At 49.8% G+C, this 20,154-nt stretch overlaps 1 protein-coding gene across 2 annotated transcripts in view; it reads left to right on the top strand.

The window, feature by feature from the left end:
- Positions 1–11,349: 11,349 nt before the first annotated feature.
- Positions 11,350–20,154, top strand: part of SH3KBP1 (SH3 domain containing kinase binding protein 1) — a 305,428-nt gene continuing 296,623 nt past the window's right edge. The window contains exon 1 of one of the 2 annotated variants that reach the window (XM_040997748.1): positions 11,350–11,637. In XM_040997748.1, coding sequence (XP_040853682.1) covers positions 11,634–11,637 — 4 coding nt within the window. In that variant the 5' untranslated portion in view covers positions 11,350–11,633. The remainder of the gene's footprint in view (positions 11,638–20,154) is intronic. The other variant, XM_040997739.1, reaches the window with a different exon arrangement.

Below are 20,154 nucleotides of genomic sequence, written 5' to 3'. Positions count from 1 at the left end.
CAGCTCTTTGTATGGTGTGTGTGTGTGTGTGTGTGTGTATGTATGTATGTGTGTATGTATGAGAGAGATTTTCTAGTCACTAATTCACTCCCCCAATACCCAAAGCAGCTGGGACTGGGCCAGTTCAAATCCAGGAACCAAGAATTCCACCTGGAGTTCCCACGTGGATAGCAGGGACCATGGCACATGAGCAGGGACCACATGGGAAGCAGAGGGGACAGTTAATTTCAGGCACTCTAACATAGTATGCGGGCATCCCAGGTGGTAGCTGTAACTCATTGTGCTGCAACACCCATCATATAGCTTTTTTTTAAATGAAAGGGTTTGGGATTTATCATTGATATTCTGAATTCCGTGGTAGTTTTTCTTGCCGTGTGCCTTTTTTTGTTCAAAGTCCTAGAGTGTTGTTGGGTCCTTTCCATGCAGAAGTGGCAATTTCTTGTATTATCTATGTGCTAATTGCAATCCCTCCATTTCTTTAGATACTGTTTTTGGACTGCCTCTAAATTGGATGCACCTTCTGGAATTATCTCTATTTGTTGTCCTTTCTGTTACGTTTTCCATCTCATAGTCTTTTTAATCTACAATTTTCTGATCCGTAGTCAGACGCATTATCCATTGCGCCACTGGCCCGTCACATTGTCTTTTTAATCTATTTGCTGGGAGATGTCCTTGATTTTATGACAATACTTTTTCTCACTTTTCCACTTTCCAAGATCTCTTTCCCATCCTTTGATTGTCGCAACTTTTCCATCTCTTCCCCTCCTCCCTTTCCATTCCCTTTCTCCTTCTCTCCCTTTTATTTTCATTCATATTTTGTCCTTGCTTCATGGATGCATTCTCTTAGCACTTGGTAAATCTTTCAGTTTTTTTAGTTTTTTATGTTGAATGCTTCTTTTGTTTCCTATATTGTTTATTTTTTTTCTCAGTTCATCTCTTGTTGTTTTTTTTTTCTTCACAATGGATGTATTCCTCGATTATCTTGTGATATTTATTGGTATTGAACACGGAGGCATCTCAAGGCAAGGTCTGAGGCAAGGGAAGGCAGTGGTAGTGGGGATTCTGTAAAGGTCTGCAAGCGGGAAGGGCAGCTGACAGGAGCTGTGGTCTTCCGTAGAACACAGCCGATCTGAGAGTTGGCACAGACTGAGTTCAGAGTACATGGCATCACTGCTCTTCCTACCAACCTTCTCTGCTGATGTCGTCCACAAATGAACTTGACCCAAAGACATCCATTTGTCCAGTGTCCAGAGGAGGCTGCAGCATGACCAGGAATGGAAATTGAAGCATCCAACACAGGTTGTATCCGTCTTGGTTTGGTCAAGAAATCGGCAGGCACTCTAAGCATGTCAGGGATAAAACGATGAATATGGAATTAAGGCTTCACACGGAGATTGGGAGCGTTGGAGGGGGTGGAAGGGAGAGGTCAGGGACACTGCCCAAAAGGTCAGAGGACCTGCCTGCAGAGCTTGCCCGCAGGCTGTGGTGCTGGAGTGGACGATGCAGCAATTCCCAAGCATCCCTGGGCGGCTCCTACCTATGAGGCCTGATTTCCAGTGGGGAAGTGGGTCATTCCAAATGCATTTTTGGAAACCTCTGTCAACATCTTCTGCCCATGTGTCCGGTTTCTACCATTGCCAACAAGCCAGTGCTGGCTTGAGTTTCTTCCACACCCGAATCTGGTAATCTTTCTCTTTGTTTTTATTTTTTGTTTGTTTCCTTTTTTTTTTTCTGAAGAAAGTGGTTTTCATCGTATTTTTGTATCAGGATGGGTGGGCAGGAAAGGTGTGCCAGTCTTGGCCATGAGGGCACCAGGAACTGGATCCTCTTAGGTTTGGTTTTTGCAGGGCACAGGGCTCTTGTTTCCTTCCTGGAGGGTCGCCCTGGAGGAATGGAATCAGGAAAGGACTCTTTGGGGACGTGAAGGATGCTGTCCCCCTGACCTCAGCGTGGAGCCTTGTCTGGAGTTTGCTGTGTTTGGGTGCTCCCTTCCTAGAGCTGCTACAGACTGCCAGGCCTGTCACCCCTCTCTGGCTGCTAGGCCCCAACAGTGCCTTGCAAGGCCACGTTCGTTGATGTTTCTTTTGTGATTCTATTTGTCCTTGCAGTATGGTTCTTTTCTTTTTTTCCTGATCCTTTAGTATTAGTCTTCCAGGTTTTGAAGAGCAAAGATGGTAAATAATAAGTTGTTAGTGTGCTAGGTAATTGACTGAAGTGTGGCTATTTTAGAATATGGCTACAATTTGTTACATTTCACAGCTGCTTTAAAGTCCTTCAATGATTTTTAAATGTTTGTTAAATTATTGTGTTCATTTGTTCTAGGATATTCAAATAGGAAAAATACAAGATAATAAAGTCATAACAATCTTTAAAGGCAATTTTTTCCAGGATTGAAAAATCCTGCTCAAAGACATCTGAAACAGGGCCAGACAGTATTCTGTGTACTTTGCTAAGCTCCTTACAGTCACGCAACAACCCTATGAGGTAGGTATTGTTCTCCTCATTTTCTAGGTGAAGAACCTGAGGCTCAGGGAGATTCTAAAATTGTAACAGGTTACAGGCCAGCTGGGAGCAGGTGCAGCCTGAATTAGTGATGCCCAGGCCAGTGCTGCAGTGCAATGCGGCAGCGGATCGCTTCTCGGCCTTTTGACTAAGATATGTATAGAAAACAGAATGGAAAAAGTTCAGCCACAGCCACATGCATCCAAAAGCTGACCTTTTGGAGTATTTGCAAAGTTTTAATGTGTTTCCCAAGTTAAAGTACAATTGTAAGTATAGGGGTTGTTGAAATGTGTAGTCTGTGACTCATCACTTAGCTTTACACCCTGAGCATTTTATGTGTATCCAGGTTTCATACAAGTAAAGCATTTCTAAGCATCCACTGAAATTTTGTGTTAAGACTTCTGAATGGGAATTCTAAGGCATGGCGGAAAAAAGAGAATGCTTTTGTCCAGTTTCAGACTATTCCATCATTTTTTAAAAAGATTTATTTATTTTTATTGGAAAGGCTGATTTACATAGAGGAGAGACATAGATCTTTCATCTGTTGATTCACTCCCCAAGTGGCCACAATGGCCGGAGCTGAACCAACCTGAAGCCAAGAGCCAGGAGCTTCTTCCTGGTCTTCCACAGGGGTGTAAGGTCCCAAAGCTCTGGGCCATTCTCAACTACTTTCCCAGGCCACAGGAGAACTAGATGGGAAGCAGGGCTGCTGGCATACAAACTGGCACCCATATGGGATCCTGGTGTATCAAGGTAAGGACTTCAGCCACTGGGCTACCAAGCTGGGCCCTATTTGAACATTTTTGATACAATGTGATGAGACTGGATTTGTTTTCCCACATCCTCTGCCTATGGCTAAGGGGCTTTTATTGGCCACAGAATTCAGCATCTCTAAAGTCTCTTCCCTTCTAAAATGGGGATAGCAACTACTGTTTAACTAGAATCATTGGGAGAATTTAAGTATCTGAGCCTCATGTGCTTGCATAGATGGTTGTGTTTGTTAAGATTCTCCTCATTGCCCAGAGAGATCTTCAGGAGACACACAGCACACTGTGCAGAGAACTTCAAAAAGTTTTTGGAGGATGGAATTAAAAGATAAGTTTCTTTTGGCAACAAAAACTTTTTGAAGTCAATCTTTATTTTCTTAATCTGATTTCCCATGAACTTTCCGAGGACTTCTTGTATGCATAGATTTCAAAAATTTTTTTGCATCCATACCAGCTCATCTTTTAATTTCCCCCAACCCTTTTGAAATTCTTGTATTTTTATGTCAAGTTGAACCATTTTACTCTACATACGTGCTGAGAGAAGATCTGCTTGGTTCCTTGTCTTAAGACAGACTGAAATATATGTAATATTTTTTAGAAAGTATAATTATGAACCATTCGCAAGTTTTCCTTACACGATTCCCTTTTGGTGGGATGTTTCCTAGGAAGTGAGTGCTTGGATGAGCTTCCTCTGCAGGAAGGAGTGAGATTGCCTGAGTTAACACCACCGGCCTGACCTCAGGGCGCCAGGCGGGCAGAGTAGCTGGCCGCGGTGGAAGGCTGCGCCCCCCTGAAGGCTGGCAGAGTAGCTGGCCACAGTGGAAGGCTGCGCCCCCCTGAAGGCTGGCAGAGTAGCTGGCCGCAGTGGAAGGCTGCGCCTCCCTGAAGGCTGGCAGCCAGTCGCCTCAGCATTTCCTCAGGAGTCCAGATGACTTCCCAGAAGGTTATGAAATACAGTTCTTAAAAGTTCCCTTGCACACGGGTTCTGTATTTCACAATCAGAGTTCTGTGAAAAAGAAAAGGTGAACTTGAGTGTTCTCTCCAGAGTGAAGCTCTCCTTCCCAGGGCTCACGGCGGAGGCACTAATTCGAGGAAGTGGAGCAACCCGGTACACAAACCCGCACCGGTATGGGATCCTGGCACGTGCAAGGTGAGGGCTTTAGCCACTAGGCTACTGTGACGGACCCTGGGCAATTACTTTTCAATGAGAATGATACAAATGTGTTTCACAAAACAGAAAGTCAGTTTTAGAAGCACAAAAGATATGTGTCACCAGTAGCAACCTTCAGGCCCAATTGCAGTGCTGACAAGCCAATGGTTCCTCAGATGAGCTGGGCGGCCAGCAGTGGTTCCCAGCCAGGCTCCCGCCACACCACAGGCCTCAAGAGGCTGGCTTACAACACAGGGCACTGGGCCAGCCCCAGAGAGCCTGATGCAGAAGCTGTTGGGGCGGGCTGGACCCTGTGCGTTCCTACCAACGAGGTTTCTACTTACTGCTGCTACCGCTGAGCTGGCAGCCACACTGGGTGAACCACTTGTGATACTGAAAGGGGCAGCCCAACCCCGGGGACTGGCAGAACAAAGAGGATCAACTGCCCTGACTTCCCATTTTTGCCTCTGGCTGGCCTGTGATTATTTGTAGAAGAGGAACTTGATTTACCTGACTCGATTTAATAAAAGGTCATGCTAGAACAGGCTTATGCCAGATCTGATTAACTGATTGCCTGGTTCGGAGAGTTTCCAATGAAGTGCCGTGGGCCCTGGGGCTTGGCAGCTGACCTGAGGCCGGAGGGCTGTACAGGAGGGGCTGGGGGTGCTTTGTGACCTAGGGAGGGATGTGGCTTCTCACCCTGAGCTCAGGCCACAGGTCTTGGTTTCTCTGAACCCTGAGGTGGTGACATTAAGGGGGATGGGGTAGTGGTTGCTGCAATATTGACTTCCTGTTGGTGGGGCAGTGTGGAGTTATTATTGAAGGTGACCAAACACAGAGAAAATAACCCATGCCTGACCCCATAGAACCCACCAATTACAAATGTATGCACTCTTTCTATGTGGTAAAATATATATAACATGAAACTTACCGTTATAACCATGTTTTTTTCTTTGTAACCATTTTTAAGTGTATTCCTGGTGGTTAGTATGTTCACAGGACTGGCATGGCACAGCACATTTAGCCACCACTTACAACACTGGGCTCCCATGTCAGAGTGCCCATGGAGGTCCAGGCTACTTGACACTTCAGAGCAGCTTTTAGATAACATGTGGGAGGCAGCAGAGCACGGCCCAATTACTTGAGTCCCTGCCACCCATGTGGGAGACCTGGAGGGGGTTCCTGTCCCTGCCACCCACGTGGGAGACCTGGAGGCGGTTCCTGTCCCTGCCACCCACGTGGGAGACCTGGAGGCGGTTCCTGGCTCCTGGTTTTGCCCTGGTCCAACCCAAGCATTGTCTTTACTGCTGTGAACCGGAATTAACTCTCTTGCTTTCTTTCTCCCTCCCTTTTTCTTTCTCCCTCCATTTCTCCCTTTTTCCCTCCTTTCCTCACTCCTTCCCTGAATCCCTTTGTCACTTTGCCATTCTGCCTTTCAAATCAATCTTTTTTTCTAAAGATTTATTTTTATTGGAAAGGCATGTTTTTACAGAGTGTGGAGAGAGAAAGATCTTCCATCCACTAGTTCACTCCCAAAGTAGCCACAGTGGCCAGAGCTGAGCTGATTCAAGGCCAGGAGCCTGGAGCTTCTTCCAGGTCTCCCATGCAGGTGCAGAGCCTAAGCCTTTGGGTCATCCTCCACTACTTTCCTAGTCCACAAACAGGGAGCTGGTTTGGAAGTAGAGTGACCTGGGACTAGAGCTGGCATCCATATGGGATCCCAGTGGGTACAAGGCAAGGACTTTAGCCACTAAGCTACCACACTGGGCCCAATTAATCTTTTTTAAGTGCATTCACAGTGTGTGCCACCATGAATACGATCCATCTTCAGATTTTTTTCATCTGCCATGTGACATTGTATTTTCAAGGGTCTCCTGGGCCTCAGCATAAATCAGTACTTTATTCTCTTTCATAGTTACCCTGCTTTAAAAAAATATTTATTTTTCGAAAGGCAGATCAGATTTATGGAGAGGAGAGACAGAGAGAATTATCTTCTATCCAATGGTTCACTCCCCAAGCAGCCACAATGGGTGAAGCTGAACTGACCTGAAACCAGGAGCCAGGAGCTTTGTCCAGGTCTCCCACATGGGTGCAGGGTCCCAAGGCTTTGGGCTGTCCTCGACTGCTTTCCCAGGCCATAAGCAGGGAGCTGGATGGGGAATGGAGCAGCCAGGATTAGAACTGGCACCCCTATGGGATCCTGGTGCATGCAAAGTAAGGATTTAGCCACTAGAGTATGGTGCCGGGCTCTTGTAGTGACGCTTAATAAGATTCAAATTTGAGCTCAATATCTTTCCTCCATACCCCTACCCTCAAAAAAACTCCTTCTCCACTTGGTTGATATCTGTGTACCCAGCTTTCCGGATGTATTCAAACTATTGCTTCTGGATTTGCTATCTCTGTTCTTATCCTTTCGCCCACATTCATGAGCTCACCAGATCCTGACAAATGAACTTCAAAGATGGCTCCAGAGCAGTAGCACGTCCTTGCCGGCTCTCACTAGCCTTGCTTTGACAGAACAGGCGGGCACAGCAGCCCCCTTCCTTCGGGCAGTCAGCCCTGCCCACTGCCTGCAGCTTCCCACTCACAGTCAGCCAGGTGCCGAGAGTCCCCAGAACGGGACAGCGGGCCACCCTCCTGCCCCTTCTATGCACTGTTCCGTGGCCGTTCCCAAGATGCTGAGCATTTGCTTTGGCCCTCCGTCCCGCTGTCTGGAATGCTGGCAAATGTCCGGGGATCCTGAAGACCCTGCTGCCCTGGAACCTATCATCAACTATTAGCTCCAATTTTAAAAAAATCACCCTGTGGGCATGGCTAATTCCTATGCTAGATGGTAACTGTCCTACTTAATGCTTATCATGATGCTTATTCAGTACATATGATCTTCATGTCCAGGGCTTTGGGAGCATTTTTAAATGATTTTTTTAAATTATTTTAAAAATTATTTTGTGAAAAGTACCCTTCCTCACATATGACTTATTGTGGTCTGGAAGGGAGGGACCCGTAGGGTGGATAAAGAATGGAATAATCCATATTTCTTGTTGATCTCCAAAGATGGTTCTAATTTACTGTTTAAACAAAGCAGTGTTGTGCAAAGGAATGGAGTAATACCCTCAGCAAATCAGACTACGCACTGCCGCCTTCTTTTGTGCAGTTCAGATACAAGGTACCATGACTGGGCAGCTTGCACGCTAAGGCATTCTTTGGATTTTTAAACAGGACCATCCTTTTCTAGTTTCTCCGCCTTGTGGAAGAGCATTCTCACCTTCTAGTTGGTCCTTTAGTGTTTTCCTTCACAAAGCAAGCCTTTCCTGAAGAGCTTGTAGAGAAGTCCATGGTTTCGCAGCTGTTCTGTAAATGATCTACTTCATTCATCTGATAAGTTTCTGTGTCTGCATAGAGCAAGTGAATCCAGTCCTTTCGGGTTTGTTGAAAAGGGTTCACTGAAAAAGGGAAAGTGAGTGGGGTGTTGTAAAGGACGTTGGCAGCTCAATAGCGCAGAACAAGGTGTGATTTCTGGGACTTTCCATTCAGCAGTAACTACCCCGAACACCTTGTATGCGACGCGAAGGGGGAACTGGAAAAGCCTGCCTTAAACCTGCACACACCACAACCCTGACCTTGCTTGAAAGTGCTGTCTGCCAGGGTTCTCCACTGTGAAGTTACCATTTTTTCTCACTTTAAATATAAAGATGTATTTATTTGGGGGGAAATGCCATGAGACCATGTAAATATCCTGTTTCTTCTTCAGCCTGCCTGCACTAATTTGGGAATCCTAGTTGGATCCTTACTGTGTGACTGCCATGGTGCCTTTTCTCTTTCCTTCATTTCTTCTACATTTGGTAATTGGAATTGTTCTAATAAGGAAGATATGCCCATTTCCTTTACATATGTTGTTTATTACATCTATGTGGGCTGAAAGGATTGATTTTATTGTTTGGATTTTGATCCCTACTGTTATTTGCTTCGTTGCTTGGATCGCTCCAGTTTGTGCCACTGGGAGATCCTGCCTCCTGTGTCCCATTGCTGTGCCCACCATTGGTGGTGAGATTTTTACATTTCTGTGGAAAGCTCATCAGAAGCACAGTATAATGAGTATCTTTTGCAAAGCACTCAGCATGTAATTTATATTAATGTAAAGATGATATTAAAGGTTATCAAAGCAAACTATCATCCATTACATGCAAATTACAGATGTCAAGTCCGAGTACTGAGAGAGAGCAGGTGTGACAGCCTTAAGTGCAGAGAGGCAGGGGCTCCGCCACCATCAGTCTTCATCCAGCGCGGAGCAGTGGCGCCTTCTAATCCCGTGACAGCAGTTTGAGTGTGACAGCTCAGACACTTTGCACTCCTCAAATATCTGCTCTTTCTGATAGACATGGGAGTTCAGTGAGAGTAAAATGTGCAATTGAACATGAGGATACTTTAAAAGTTCATGGAGAAACAGAACAAATATTGCACTGAAAAACGTTTTGACATCTAATTTTTTGCACCAAAACAAGCTTGTCTTTGTTATATTTGCCAAAAATTTCTTTAAGTACCTTCAGAAAATTGTTTATCTAGAAAGATTCATGAAATGGGCTGACGTAATTTGAATTACTGCATTAACTAGTCTCTTACAAATGTAAGAGGGAAGCAGGGCAAGGAATTACTCATGTATTGTCAGCAGCTGGACTGCAGTCTTGATTTCACTGGCCTTGTGCTGGTCAGCAAAAGTTTCTCAAAGGAAAAATGAAAGGACAATAGAAACAATTCAGCAGAACTGAACAGAGTGGAGAACTGTAATGTTCATTTGTAACAAACAGAAACGATAAGGATCTATACTGGTTTTGAATAGAAGTGACATGACAGTTTAGTTAAGGCAGTACAATGAGAACCCAGCTCAGGAATTTTTTTCCAAGTTGTCCTTCTGTGGGGAAAATGGCACATCTATCCATGCTTGGGGTATGGATGCAGGACTCTGGTCCAACAGGAAGGAAGTATGCGCTGAAACAGACCACAGTCAAAGCAAGGCTTAAAACTTGAAGCCGGCTGGATGCACCTGTGTGAAGCTGGAACAACTCCTAACTCCCCCGGGTAGGTTGGAGAGGTGAATAAGCTGCAAGCTGCTTGATTTTGTTTTAAACCCTGCAGAGTTCGGGTGCTATCCGGCTGGCTTAGGTGTGTAGGCCTGTGGGAATGCAGCTGCCCAGACACTGCTAAGTGAAGCCCCGGCATGCCTGGCGCGGCTATAATTGAGCACTCATCCCTGCCTTCAACACGTTGATTCTTCTTAGAAATAGTTATTTATCCAAAAAGCAAAGAGACCAAAAGAGAGGCAAGTAGTGAGTGAAGCCTTTTCCCCAAATGGCCTACAGTGGCTTGGGACCGAACCCGGCCGTGGGAATTCAATCCATTTATCCAAGGCGGTGGCAGGGACTCAAGTATTTGAGCCTTTTCGGCTGCTTCCCGGAGTGCGCCTTAGCAGGAAGCTGGAGTCAGAGCCAGAGCTCGCCTTGGCAAGCCTGCTTCAGAACCCCTGTGTGGAACATCAGGCTGACGCTCCACACCGCCGCTCCCTGCAACCCTTCTGATGCTTAATTTCCGTGTTCTTTACCCCAATTTCCATGTTCTGCATTGCGGCCCCCGGCCTGCCATGGGCGTGAGCGGTGTTTCCTGTCTATTAGCCTCCTGTTCGGACAGCATTTACAGAGATGCCGACACCGGTCGCTTGTCGGCAACACCTTCACTTTTTTTTTTTAAGCTGACAAAAGTTCTCAGTGCATTTTTTCCCACAGAAATCCTACAGTGCAGCCAGTTTGCAAGCGTTGCCCATCATCATCATCATAGGTGACGTACAGACAGTGCTTTATGTGGTAGGGCCAGCTTTTCCATGTCACCTTTGGGTGCACTAACCGTCAGCCTTGTCCATTTGCAGGGGTCATCTCGCGATTGTCTCAGCTTTCAATGACAGAAAGCCTGGTGTTTCACTCTCTTCCTACCAGCAGATGGTGGAAAGGGAAAATGAGCTAGCGGCCAGCTGATGGCTGTGGAGGCAGACACAGCGTGTATGGTGAAAGGTGTGGTGCGGAAGGAACCCACAAAGGCACCTGAGCATCGCCCAGGTATTGCCACGCTCTGTGCTTGGCTCTTAGCGCCCGCTCAAAGGTCGGCTGGCCAGTTTGGGGTCTCAGAATTGCACAGTGACGCCTGTTGCAGAGGGGCTAGTCCTTGCTTCAGTGGATTTCTTGCAACATTATTGAGCAAATGAGCCTCACCTGGCCTGGGCACTGGCCGCGGGGTTAAGGGGGTCTTTGAGACGCTCCAGACCCGCCCTTCTCCAGCCTTTCCCCGTGGCCGTCGGTCCACCTGCTCCGCGCGGAAATCGCACCTGGCAGGCCTGGCTTCCCACGCTTCCCACGCTGCAGCGAGGGAGCCTTTCTCCTCTCTTCCCGATGTGAGCCTTAGCCAGGGCTGCGACTCCCCGGGGTCACCGGCCAGCGCTCTCCGCAGGTGTTCGGCCCCTCCCGGGTCCCTGGTCTTCTCCATCCTTCCCCCTCCCTGCCCCCAGCCCGTTCTGCACCTCGCGCCGCCCCTCCCGGCCCGCCTCCTCCTGCTTCTCCACGTGCCGCTCGGGCCCGACGACCCCTCCCCCACGGACCCCCACTCCTCTCCGGTCTCGAGGACTCTCGCGGCATTTCCCGGGGCGTGAGCCGCACCGCCGCGCGCGGAGCCCGGTCCCTCGGGAGCCTCCGCCGCAGGGACGCCCCCGGCGCGGCCCCGCCCCAGCCCCGCCCCGGCCCTGCCGCGCGCCCCCGGCAGGCGGAGCCGCTGCTGGAGCCTGGCGGCGCTGGCGAGCAGAGGCGGGGGGAGCGGGCGGTGCGGCCGCGGCTGCCGGGCGGTGAGCTCCGCTGGGCTGGGCTGGGAGGCGCTTTTTTTTTTTTTTCGCAATTTCCACTCGCGGGGAGCAGGAAACCCAGCGCAGCCGGGCGCAGTGGGCCGCGATGCAGCAGGAGCAGCGGCAGCAGCAGCAGGAGTCGCCCCGGGGCAGCAGCGGCAGCGGCAGCAGCGGGCGGCGCTAAGCCGTCACCGCCGCCGAAGGAGCCGGCCCAGCCCCCGCCGCGTCCCGACCCCCGCGCCGCGAACCCTGCGCCCCGACCCCCGGCGCCCCAATCCCAACGCCCGCGTCCGCCAACTTTCACGCTGCCTCGGCGGCCCGGCCCGGCTCGACGCCAATGGGTGAGTAGGGGGCCGCCCACGCCGGGCGCCCACCCTGACTGGCGGAGCGGCGCGCCCATCCAGGGATCCTGGAGCCGGGGAGGGCGCCCCGAGGCCCGGGCCCGGGCGGGTGACGCTGTGAGGGCGCCCTTGCCCGCCTCGTGCCCCCTCGCTCCCACTTGCGCCCGTGTCCCCGACAAGCCGGTGCGCGCGCCGACGGAAACCCACGGGGGCCTGGCCGGAGGACCGCGGGGGCTGCTCGGGGCTCCGGGAGCTCCGGGATGCAGGGGGTGTGGTTGGCTTTTCGGGGGGCGGGGAGAGTTTTGTCTGGGTTATTTTCTCACCCCAGCCGTCCTGCTCTGCGCTACGGACGCAGGTACCCAGAGCTGGTGGGCTCCAGCCCCGCGCGGCTCTCTCCCCCGGGGCTGGGGGGCTCGCAGTTGGCCACAGGGGGCTGGCGGCCTTGGGGGTGGGGCGGGAAACGCCCCAGGATCCCGGCTGGAGCGCCGTCGCGGACTCGGGAGCGCCAGCCGCGCCTCCTTCCACGGCGGCTTGCCTCGGGCCCAGTGCCCTCTCCGGCTCTGCTGCTGCCTGGCGAGCTCTCAGCCCCAGGACGCTCCGCGGCCACTGCCCACCCACCCCCTCCTCTAAGTCTGCGGGAGCGGGGAGCTGGGAAGGCTGGGCCAGTGCTGGATTGAGCAGGCAAGCATCACTTCCGAATAGGCAGCTAAGTGTGGGCCCTCAGGGTCCCTACTGGCCATAGACGCCCGAATCGTGGAACCCCCGCCTGGCTGCCCAGAGGCTCTGGCGTTTGAGTGGGCGTGGGACTTGGGGTTGTTCCTCGGTTGGTGCACCCGAGGAAGATTGTTGCTGCCAGTCCGCGCCTGTTTTTCATGCCTCTGCCAGATTATTTTTGGGTGTTTCTAGGCCAAGCCGAGGAAGGCTGCCGATTATAACACAGCACAATGAAGCGAGACGTTTGTGTGTTGAGATAGGGTAACGCGATTTGGGCGCACCAGCCAGAGGCAGCTAGCAGTCAGGATGCTCAGGCAGGCGAGCCCTGCAAAATCGGACGCTCAACCTCGTCAGCTGTTGACAGGCAAAGTTAAAATCTCACTGGTGGCCATTTGTCAAAAACGGTTTTCCTCCTCCGAAGTGGTGGTGATGTGACGGGCTCTTGGCATACCCGTCTCCTTCTCCACAGTGCCCTGCTCCGACCCCCATACCACCTCCAGTCGGAATCAGTTCCTGTGTCCTGTCTCACGTAGCTTCTCTTTTTTTTTTTTTTTTTCCGCAGCAGCCTAATATGTTGAACATTTTCCTCCTCCTGTGAGCGCTGTGACCTCAGGGACGGGGCCGTGTTGCACCATTTTGGTCAGTACTGTTTTCTCTGGTGCCTGACACACAGCAGGGCCTGAACAAATACTTAGTGAATGAATGAGTGAGCAAGGGCCACGAAAAGCTGCCACTCTGTGAAGACAAAGCAAGTTCGCTGGCCCTTGTTTGGCTTGGCTCCGGTAAGCAGATACAGTTTAGTAACACAAGTATTTACTTCAAACACTGTAGGTCACTTTCGTAAGGGATTAACTTCCCCTGGGGTAACCAGAATTTCTGTTTGATGACCCCTTGTTTTGGTTGGCTCACTGAGAGTGTTACACACAAAAGGAAGTTCCATGCAAATGTCTTGTCCCTTGACCAGAAGGTACTTCCTGCGGGCAGGTGGGAAGCCGACTGTGTGAGCTGAAGGATGCTCACGTAGTTGAGTGGGAAGCAGGACGAGTCCCTGCTGAACAAGAAACTGACCTGTTCATTGTTCAGGTCTGAACTGCTGCATTTCTCAGACTTACTTAAGAAAACGAGAGAGTGCTTCTGCACTTGATAGTTTTTCAAGCTTAATCATTATTTTGATTTTTTTTTTAATTTGTAACTATTGCTGGTGGTAGGCAGGCAGACATTTATTTTCATGGATTTCAGGAGTTTATATCCAGAGGTGATAAGATTGAGATGAATGTTGGCGTCACTCTGCTGCTTACAGCGAGGTTGATGGTGTTCATGGCAAATAGCGCCTGTTCTTTCTGTGGACATGGTGAGCATTGTCTGTGACGGAGTGCAGATATTTCACAGGTGCTTCTGTGCTCCAGCAGCGCTGGGGTTGTGCAGGCACATGTAGAGCCGTGCCTCCTCTCCTCCTGCTCTCGCTGTTGCCAGATTTAGCCAGTGTTTCAATTGAGTACACTTGCGTTCTTACCTGGACTGCCAGTGACTTCTGCTGATGGATCTAATACAATAAGACTGTGTCCTATAGTCTTTGATCTTTAAAAAAAAACAAAAAGAAGTGAAAAACATCAAACCTCTAAGTGTGAAATGAAGCTGGCTAGTTTAAATGGTAAGGTTTTACAAGAGCCCCCCACAATGCACCCTCTGAGCTTACTGGGAGATTTCTACCGTGCCAGACGCGGGGAAAGCCTCTTAAAATTCCAAGGGCACAGATGACCCAAATCTGGGAGTAGTGAAGGATTTGCCAGGACTTTCTACTTAAAGAATGTGTGAGTAACAACAAAGTTTGGGTATTTTAGCAGTGTATTGTATGGGAGGTGGAATGCTTTGTGCTGAATGAGAGCTAGTATGAATGCTGCCTGCTGCCCCACAAATGTCTTGAGTTTGTAGGGAAGAAACGGCACCCATCTGACTGCGTCACCTTTGCCTCATGCCCATCAGGGCCCGAGCAGACCCTGCTCTTGTCCTGGTGGCCCAGCTCTCGGTTGGTTCTCCTTTGCCACTCTGCTTTTTCCATTACTGACATTCTCTCATCAACTCTTGCATTTGCAGTTGTTTTACAGTGTGTCACTATGGTCAGCATTTGTCCGTTTGTCCTTTCATGCAGCGTTTATTGACTCTCTGCTTTGTGCCAGGCACTGTAGCAGGAACAGGTACAAAGCAGACACAGGCTTGCCAGCGTGTGAGAGACGGGGCTGACGTTGTGGCACAGTACGTTAAGCTGCTGCCTGAAACACTGGTGTCCTGTTCCACATGGGGCTGGTTCACTGCTGAACCAGCTGCTTCGTGCTAATGGCTTGGGAAAGCAGTGAAGGGTGGCATGGGTGCTTGGGCTGCTGTGTTCCTATTGGAGGCCCTGGGAAATGCTCCTGCCCGCTGTCTTTAGTCTGACCCACCCACGCTGTTGTGGCCATTTCCGGAGTGAACCAGTGGATTGAAGATTTTTTCTATTTATATCTCCCCCTCTCTCTATGAACTCTGCCATGTCAAATAAAGATAAACAAATCCTTAAAAATGAAGGCTAGAAAGGGATGAGGAGGTTGTGCTTGAGCCCAAATGTGAAGGTGGAGTATGAGTCATTGGTGTCATCCACTAGCAGCCCGGCCCCCCACCTCTGCCCCAAGGAGTGAACTGGAGAGGAAGGAGGCATGTTTTTTTCTTGCTGCTGGGAGGGAGTGTGCAAGGAGGGCTGCCCCACAGGCTTCACCCTGGGGAGTGCAGGCTGGGTGGTGGGGAGCGGGTATGGGCTCCAGGTGGGGGCCGTTCTCTCCAGGCAGCTGCCAGTCACGCCAGCCAGGGCTGGGGCTTGCGCGGCCTCACTTGTGGTTTGGACGAGGTTCGTGTTTTGTCCAGGCTCCAACAGGCTCCAGACTGGTCTGGGGTCTTGTGACATCCTGGTCACAGCATGTCCTCTCCTGAGAGGGGCGCTCCGGGCAGTTGCTTCTGTCTGGCAGGGCACCCAGACCCTGGCTGGGCTGTGAGTGCCAGGCCATCTACCGGGGGTGGGGGAGGAGGGGGCAGGGCCGATTGTTTCTTTCTCCCTCTCAGTTAGGTGATGAGAAGGGGTAGGGAGCAGATGGTGCTGCACGAGAGTAGCGTTCTAGATATATTCTGTGGCTACTTTCTCAATTTCAGCTAGCCCTGGTCTGTTGCTGTAGAATGTCACACAATAGGAACTGATGAATGCTCTCTACCAGGGCAAGAGATGCCGTGACAAAGAGCAGGGTGCTGAGAACTAAGTCAGGCAGAAGGAAAATCCTAGGACGCATAGGTCCGCAGATAGAGGGCAGCCTGTCTGTGATACAGTTATTCTGAGTGTGGCCCTTTGCAGCAGAGCTACTCCGTAAGGGCCTGTAGGAGTGGGACTCAGCAATCCTCCTTTCCGTGAGCCCTCCAGGAGCTTCTGATGGGTGTCATTCCTTCACGGATGAGAACGCGTGGTTCACACATGGCACAAGGCTCCCCCATGCAGAACTGTCCTGTGTTCTAACAGCCCCGAGCACATTCCAGACCACACCTCCGCCCTGGGCACGAGTGACATGAGTCAGCCCATCTCCACGTTAGGCACCTGGCGTGTCAGCCCAGCTCTACCCACCATCCTTTTCTATCTGTTTTAGAAAGGACTTTAGCAATACGTTGGCATTATTCAGGTGTTAGATATTTGGTACTGATTTTCTATACTTGATATGTCAATTCCTGAAGCTTTAATTCGGGGAATGGCAGATGCTTTGAGGTTCAAGGTTGTTAACTTGCTTCTCACTGTTGTTTGGCTCCCTCACGGTTTTGCCTTCCTCGGGGGATGTGTTTCTGTGCTGAATCCGGCTGCTCACATGTTGGGCCCTGGAATGGAGGGCTCGTTGGCAGCCCATGCCGGTGGATGATAGACGGCTTCTGCAGGGCAGTCACAGGGTCTCCTAGCGGCAGGGCCTGACGGCCTTTCGGTGTGACAACCAGCCCTGCCCAGCTTCCGAAGGGGCTTAAGAACTGGGCTGCTGCTCGCCCACCTGGCGAGGTTCTTTTCTTAGGGCTTGTTTGTTTTTTTGCAGCTGATATGAGATATAATACACGTACCATTTTAAGTGTGCAAGTCAGTGGGCTTTGATGTATTACGTTATTAATTTAAAAAATTATGGTCAAGTATATGTATAAATTTTCCATTTCAGCCATTTCAAGTGTACAGTTCAGTGGTGGTAAGTATGTTCATAATGCTCAGCAGCTATCAGCATTTACAGTTTTATCAACTTGAAGAGCAGAACTCATATTCTCTGGGGGCTTGCGCCAGCTGGATTATTTGGACAACTGGGGAAGGCCAAGATCCCAGTTGAAGGTTTGAAGGAATACAGCAAAGGGGCAGATTGCTTTTTTTTTTTAAGATTTTATTTTATTTTTATTGGAAAGGCGGATATACAGAGAGGAGAGAGAGGGGAAGATCTTCCGTCCGATGATTCACTCCCCAAGTGAGCGCAACGGCCAATGCTATGCCGATCCGAAGCCAGGAGCCTCTTCTGGGTCTCCCACATGGGTGCAGGGTCCCAAAGCTTTGGGCCGTCCTCGACTGCTTTCCCGGGCCACAGGCAGGGAGCTGGAAGGGAAGCGGGGCTGCCGGGATTAGAACCGGCACCCATATGGGATCCCGGGTGTGCAAGGTGAGGACCTTAACCACTGCGCCATCGCACTGGGCCCAATTGCTTTGTTTTTAACAATGTTTTTGGCCAGTGTTTCGTTCGGGAGGCTGTTCATGTCTTTACTTTCCAAGTACATTTCATCCTATCGGGGAATTTTGTATTTCCTCTTATATTCTGTAGTGTTTGTGAGTTAGTTGCTTGGGTAATTCATTAAGAATGTTTGAGGAACCACTTTCATCATGGGGCAGGAAGTGAAGCTGCGATTGGAGTGCTAGTTTAAGTCTCCGCTATTCTGCTTCCAGTCCAGCTCCTGCTAAAGCACTTAGGAAGGCAGAAGATGGCCCAAGTATTTGGGCCCCTGCTGCCACATGGGAGACCCTGATGGAGTTCCTGACTCCTGGCTTCAGTCTGGCTAAGCTCCAGGCATTGCAGCTGTATGGAGAGTGAACCAGGAGATGAAAATAAAAATCTCTCTCTTTCTCTCTCCCCCTCATTCCTCCTCCCTTCCCCTTTCTTCCTCTCCTTCCTCCCTCCGTCTCTCTCTCCCCCTCTCTTCCTTCACCGCACCCATAACTCTACCTTTCAGATAAATCCTTTGAGAAGATTGAGTCATGGGAACCAGCACTGCAGGTGCCAAACTGATTTCTCAAAATCATGCACGGGGCTTGATGGCAGTTGATGTTAATGCCTTAAGATCCTCTGCCGTGAAAGGTATACTGCCACGCTGGTTCATTCTGAGCATTTGGTTTTCAACTTGGTTGCCATTGTATGGGCAGGTGTCTTATGGGCCATTCTGTAGTTTTCATTAGAGGACACTTAAAGAGAATTGCAGCTTATGGACGTTAAGTCAGTGTTACACAGTTTATGAGGAAAGAACAGTGGTAACGACAATCCCATGGCATTTGTCCTAACTGAACTGCAGCCAGTTGGCAAGAAAAGCCCAGAAAAGGCCTTCAGTTAGTCCCTTCGAACGGCCTGAGAAGCGTCGAGGACACAGGCCAATGGGTCTGTGTTAAAGTTGAGGACAGAGTGACAGGATAAAAAGTGCAATCCAGGTTCTATCACTGCTTCTTCCTCTCTTGGATTGAACCATAAATAGTAGAAAGCTTATTAATGGCATATTTTTAAGATCTACTTATTTATTTTTAAAGATTTATTTTTATTATTTTTTTATTGGAAAGGTGGATATACAGAAAGGAGAGACAGAGAGGAAGATCTTCCGTCCGATGATTCACTCCCCAAGTGAGCACAACGGCCGATGCTATGCCGATCCGAAGCCAGGATCCAGGAACTTCTTCTGGGTCTTCCACACGGGTGCAGGGCCCCAAGGCTTTGGGCTGTCGTCGACTGCTTTCCCAGGCCACAAGCAGGGAGCTGGATGGGAAGTGGAGCTGCCGGGATTAGAACCGGCACCCATATGGGATCCCGGGTGTTCAAGGCGAGGACATTAACCGCTAGGCCACACCGCCGGGTCCCCCAAGATTTATTTATTTTTATTGGAAAGGCGGATATACAGAGAGGAGGAGAGACAGAGGAAGCTCTTCCGTCGGATGGCTCACTCCACAAGCAGCCACAACAGCTGGAGCTGAGCCGATCTGAAGCCAGAAGTCAGGAGCTTCCTCCAGGTCTACCATGTGAGTGCAGGGTCCCAAGGCCTAGGGCTGTCCCTGACTGCTTTCCCAGGCCACAAGCAGGGAGCTGGATGGGAAGTGGAGCAGCCAGGATTGGAACCAGCACTTATTTGGGATCCTGGCACAGGCAAGGCGAGGACTTTAGTCACTAGGCTATGGCACTGGGCCCCTAATGGCTTATTTTGCATAACAAATTTAAGGCCTTGAGCACCCAAGTACAATACCTATAGACAGGTCAAATTGCCCTCTGCTTGCCTTCTTACTAGGCAGAATGGAAACACCAGGAACTTGTGGATTTTTTTCTGGACTGTTCTAGACTTGGAGGACTTGGGACCAAGTTCTGGGTCTGATCTTGTGGAACTGCGCCGGTTTTCTCCATGGCATGTTGGCTCCCCATGTGAGAAAACTTTAATTAGCTTACTGTGGTGTCTGATGATTCCAGCTAGTTTTTCTTTCCTGGCTGGGCTAAGTGGAGGGGCTTGCCCTTTGATTTGGATGAAGACTCTAAAAGGCTTCCTTCCTTTGCTCTCCCCACCCCTCAGCCACCTTCCCCACGCCTCTTGGTTTTCTGCACCAGGTTCTTCGGGAAGCTGTCCTCTGCTTGCTTCACACTGCTCGAGCTTCTGCATGAAATTCGTCTGATGTGAAGCACTTGGTAAATATAAATAGGCCTCTTTAAAAAATATGTTTTATCATTATTTTTTGGCCTTTTTCGTATTTTGATCATTAATACAGAACAACAACAAAACCTTCCTGACCAGTTGAGCAAAATGGGACAGCTTTTACCCACAGACCCTGCGACTTCTCACTGCCCTTCTGTCTTCAGTAAACTGTTAAGGAGGAGAACGCTGGCCCTGAACTCAGCTTTGCTATACTTGGGCACAGTAAGTGTCTGTTAATTGGCAGTGGCGTTTAGTTTCAGTGTTACCTTTGGCTGTCAGAAAACAAAAGAAAGAAAATAATTGGGCTTGGGGTGGGTGGTAAGGGAGCAGTGGGCGTGGGGCACCAATTAAAAGATTTGAGAGCAGAGGAAGCAGTTCAGCTCTCCACTGGGCAGGACTGCTACAGTTGCTTGCTTGAGAATTTGTTTCAGTTTTTTTTTTTTTTTAAGATTTGTTTTATTTGAAAGTCAGATATACAGAGAGGAGGGGAGACAGGAAGATCTTCTGTCCGTTGATTCACTCTCCAAGCGGTCACAATGGCCAAAGCTGAGCTAATCTGAAGCCAGGAGCCCCGAGCCTCTTCTGGGTCTTCCACATGGATCCCAAGGCTTTGGATCATCCTTGGCTGCTGTCCCAGGCCACAGGCAGAGAGCTGGATGGGAAGCCAGGTCACCAGATTAGAATCGGCACCCATATGGGATGCTGGTGCGTTCAAGGCAAGGACTTTAGTCGCTGGGCTACTCACTGGGTAAGTTTGTTTTTAAAGTTAGTTTTAGGAATAGATTTTTTTTTAATCCATAGCATTCCAGGTTCAAAGGTGACAAAGAGTTCCTAAACACTTCT

The sequence above is a fragment of the Ochotona curzoniae genome, unplaced genomic scaffold (genome assembly GCF_017591425.1).
Source record: "Ochotona curzoniae isolate NIBS_2020 unplaced genomic scaffold, NIBS_Ocur_1.0 contig_1274, whole genome shotgun sequence".
NCBI lineage: Eukaryota > Metazoa > Chordata > Mammalia > Lagomorpha > Ochotonidae > Ochotona > Ochotona curzoniae.
Note: the sequence above shows the minus strand (reverse complement) of the source record. Positions and strands in the feature narration are given on the sequence as shown.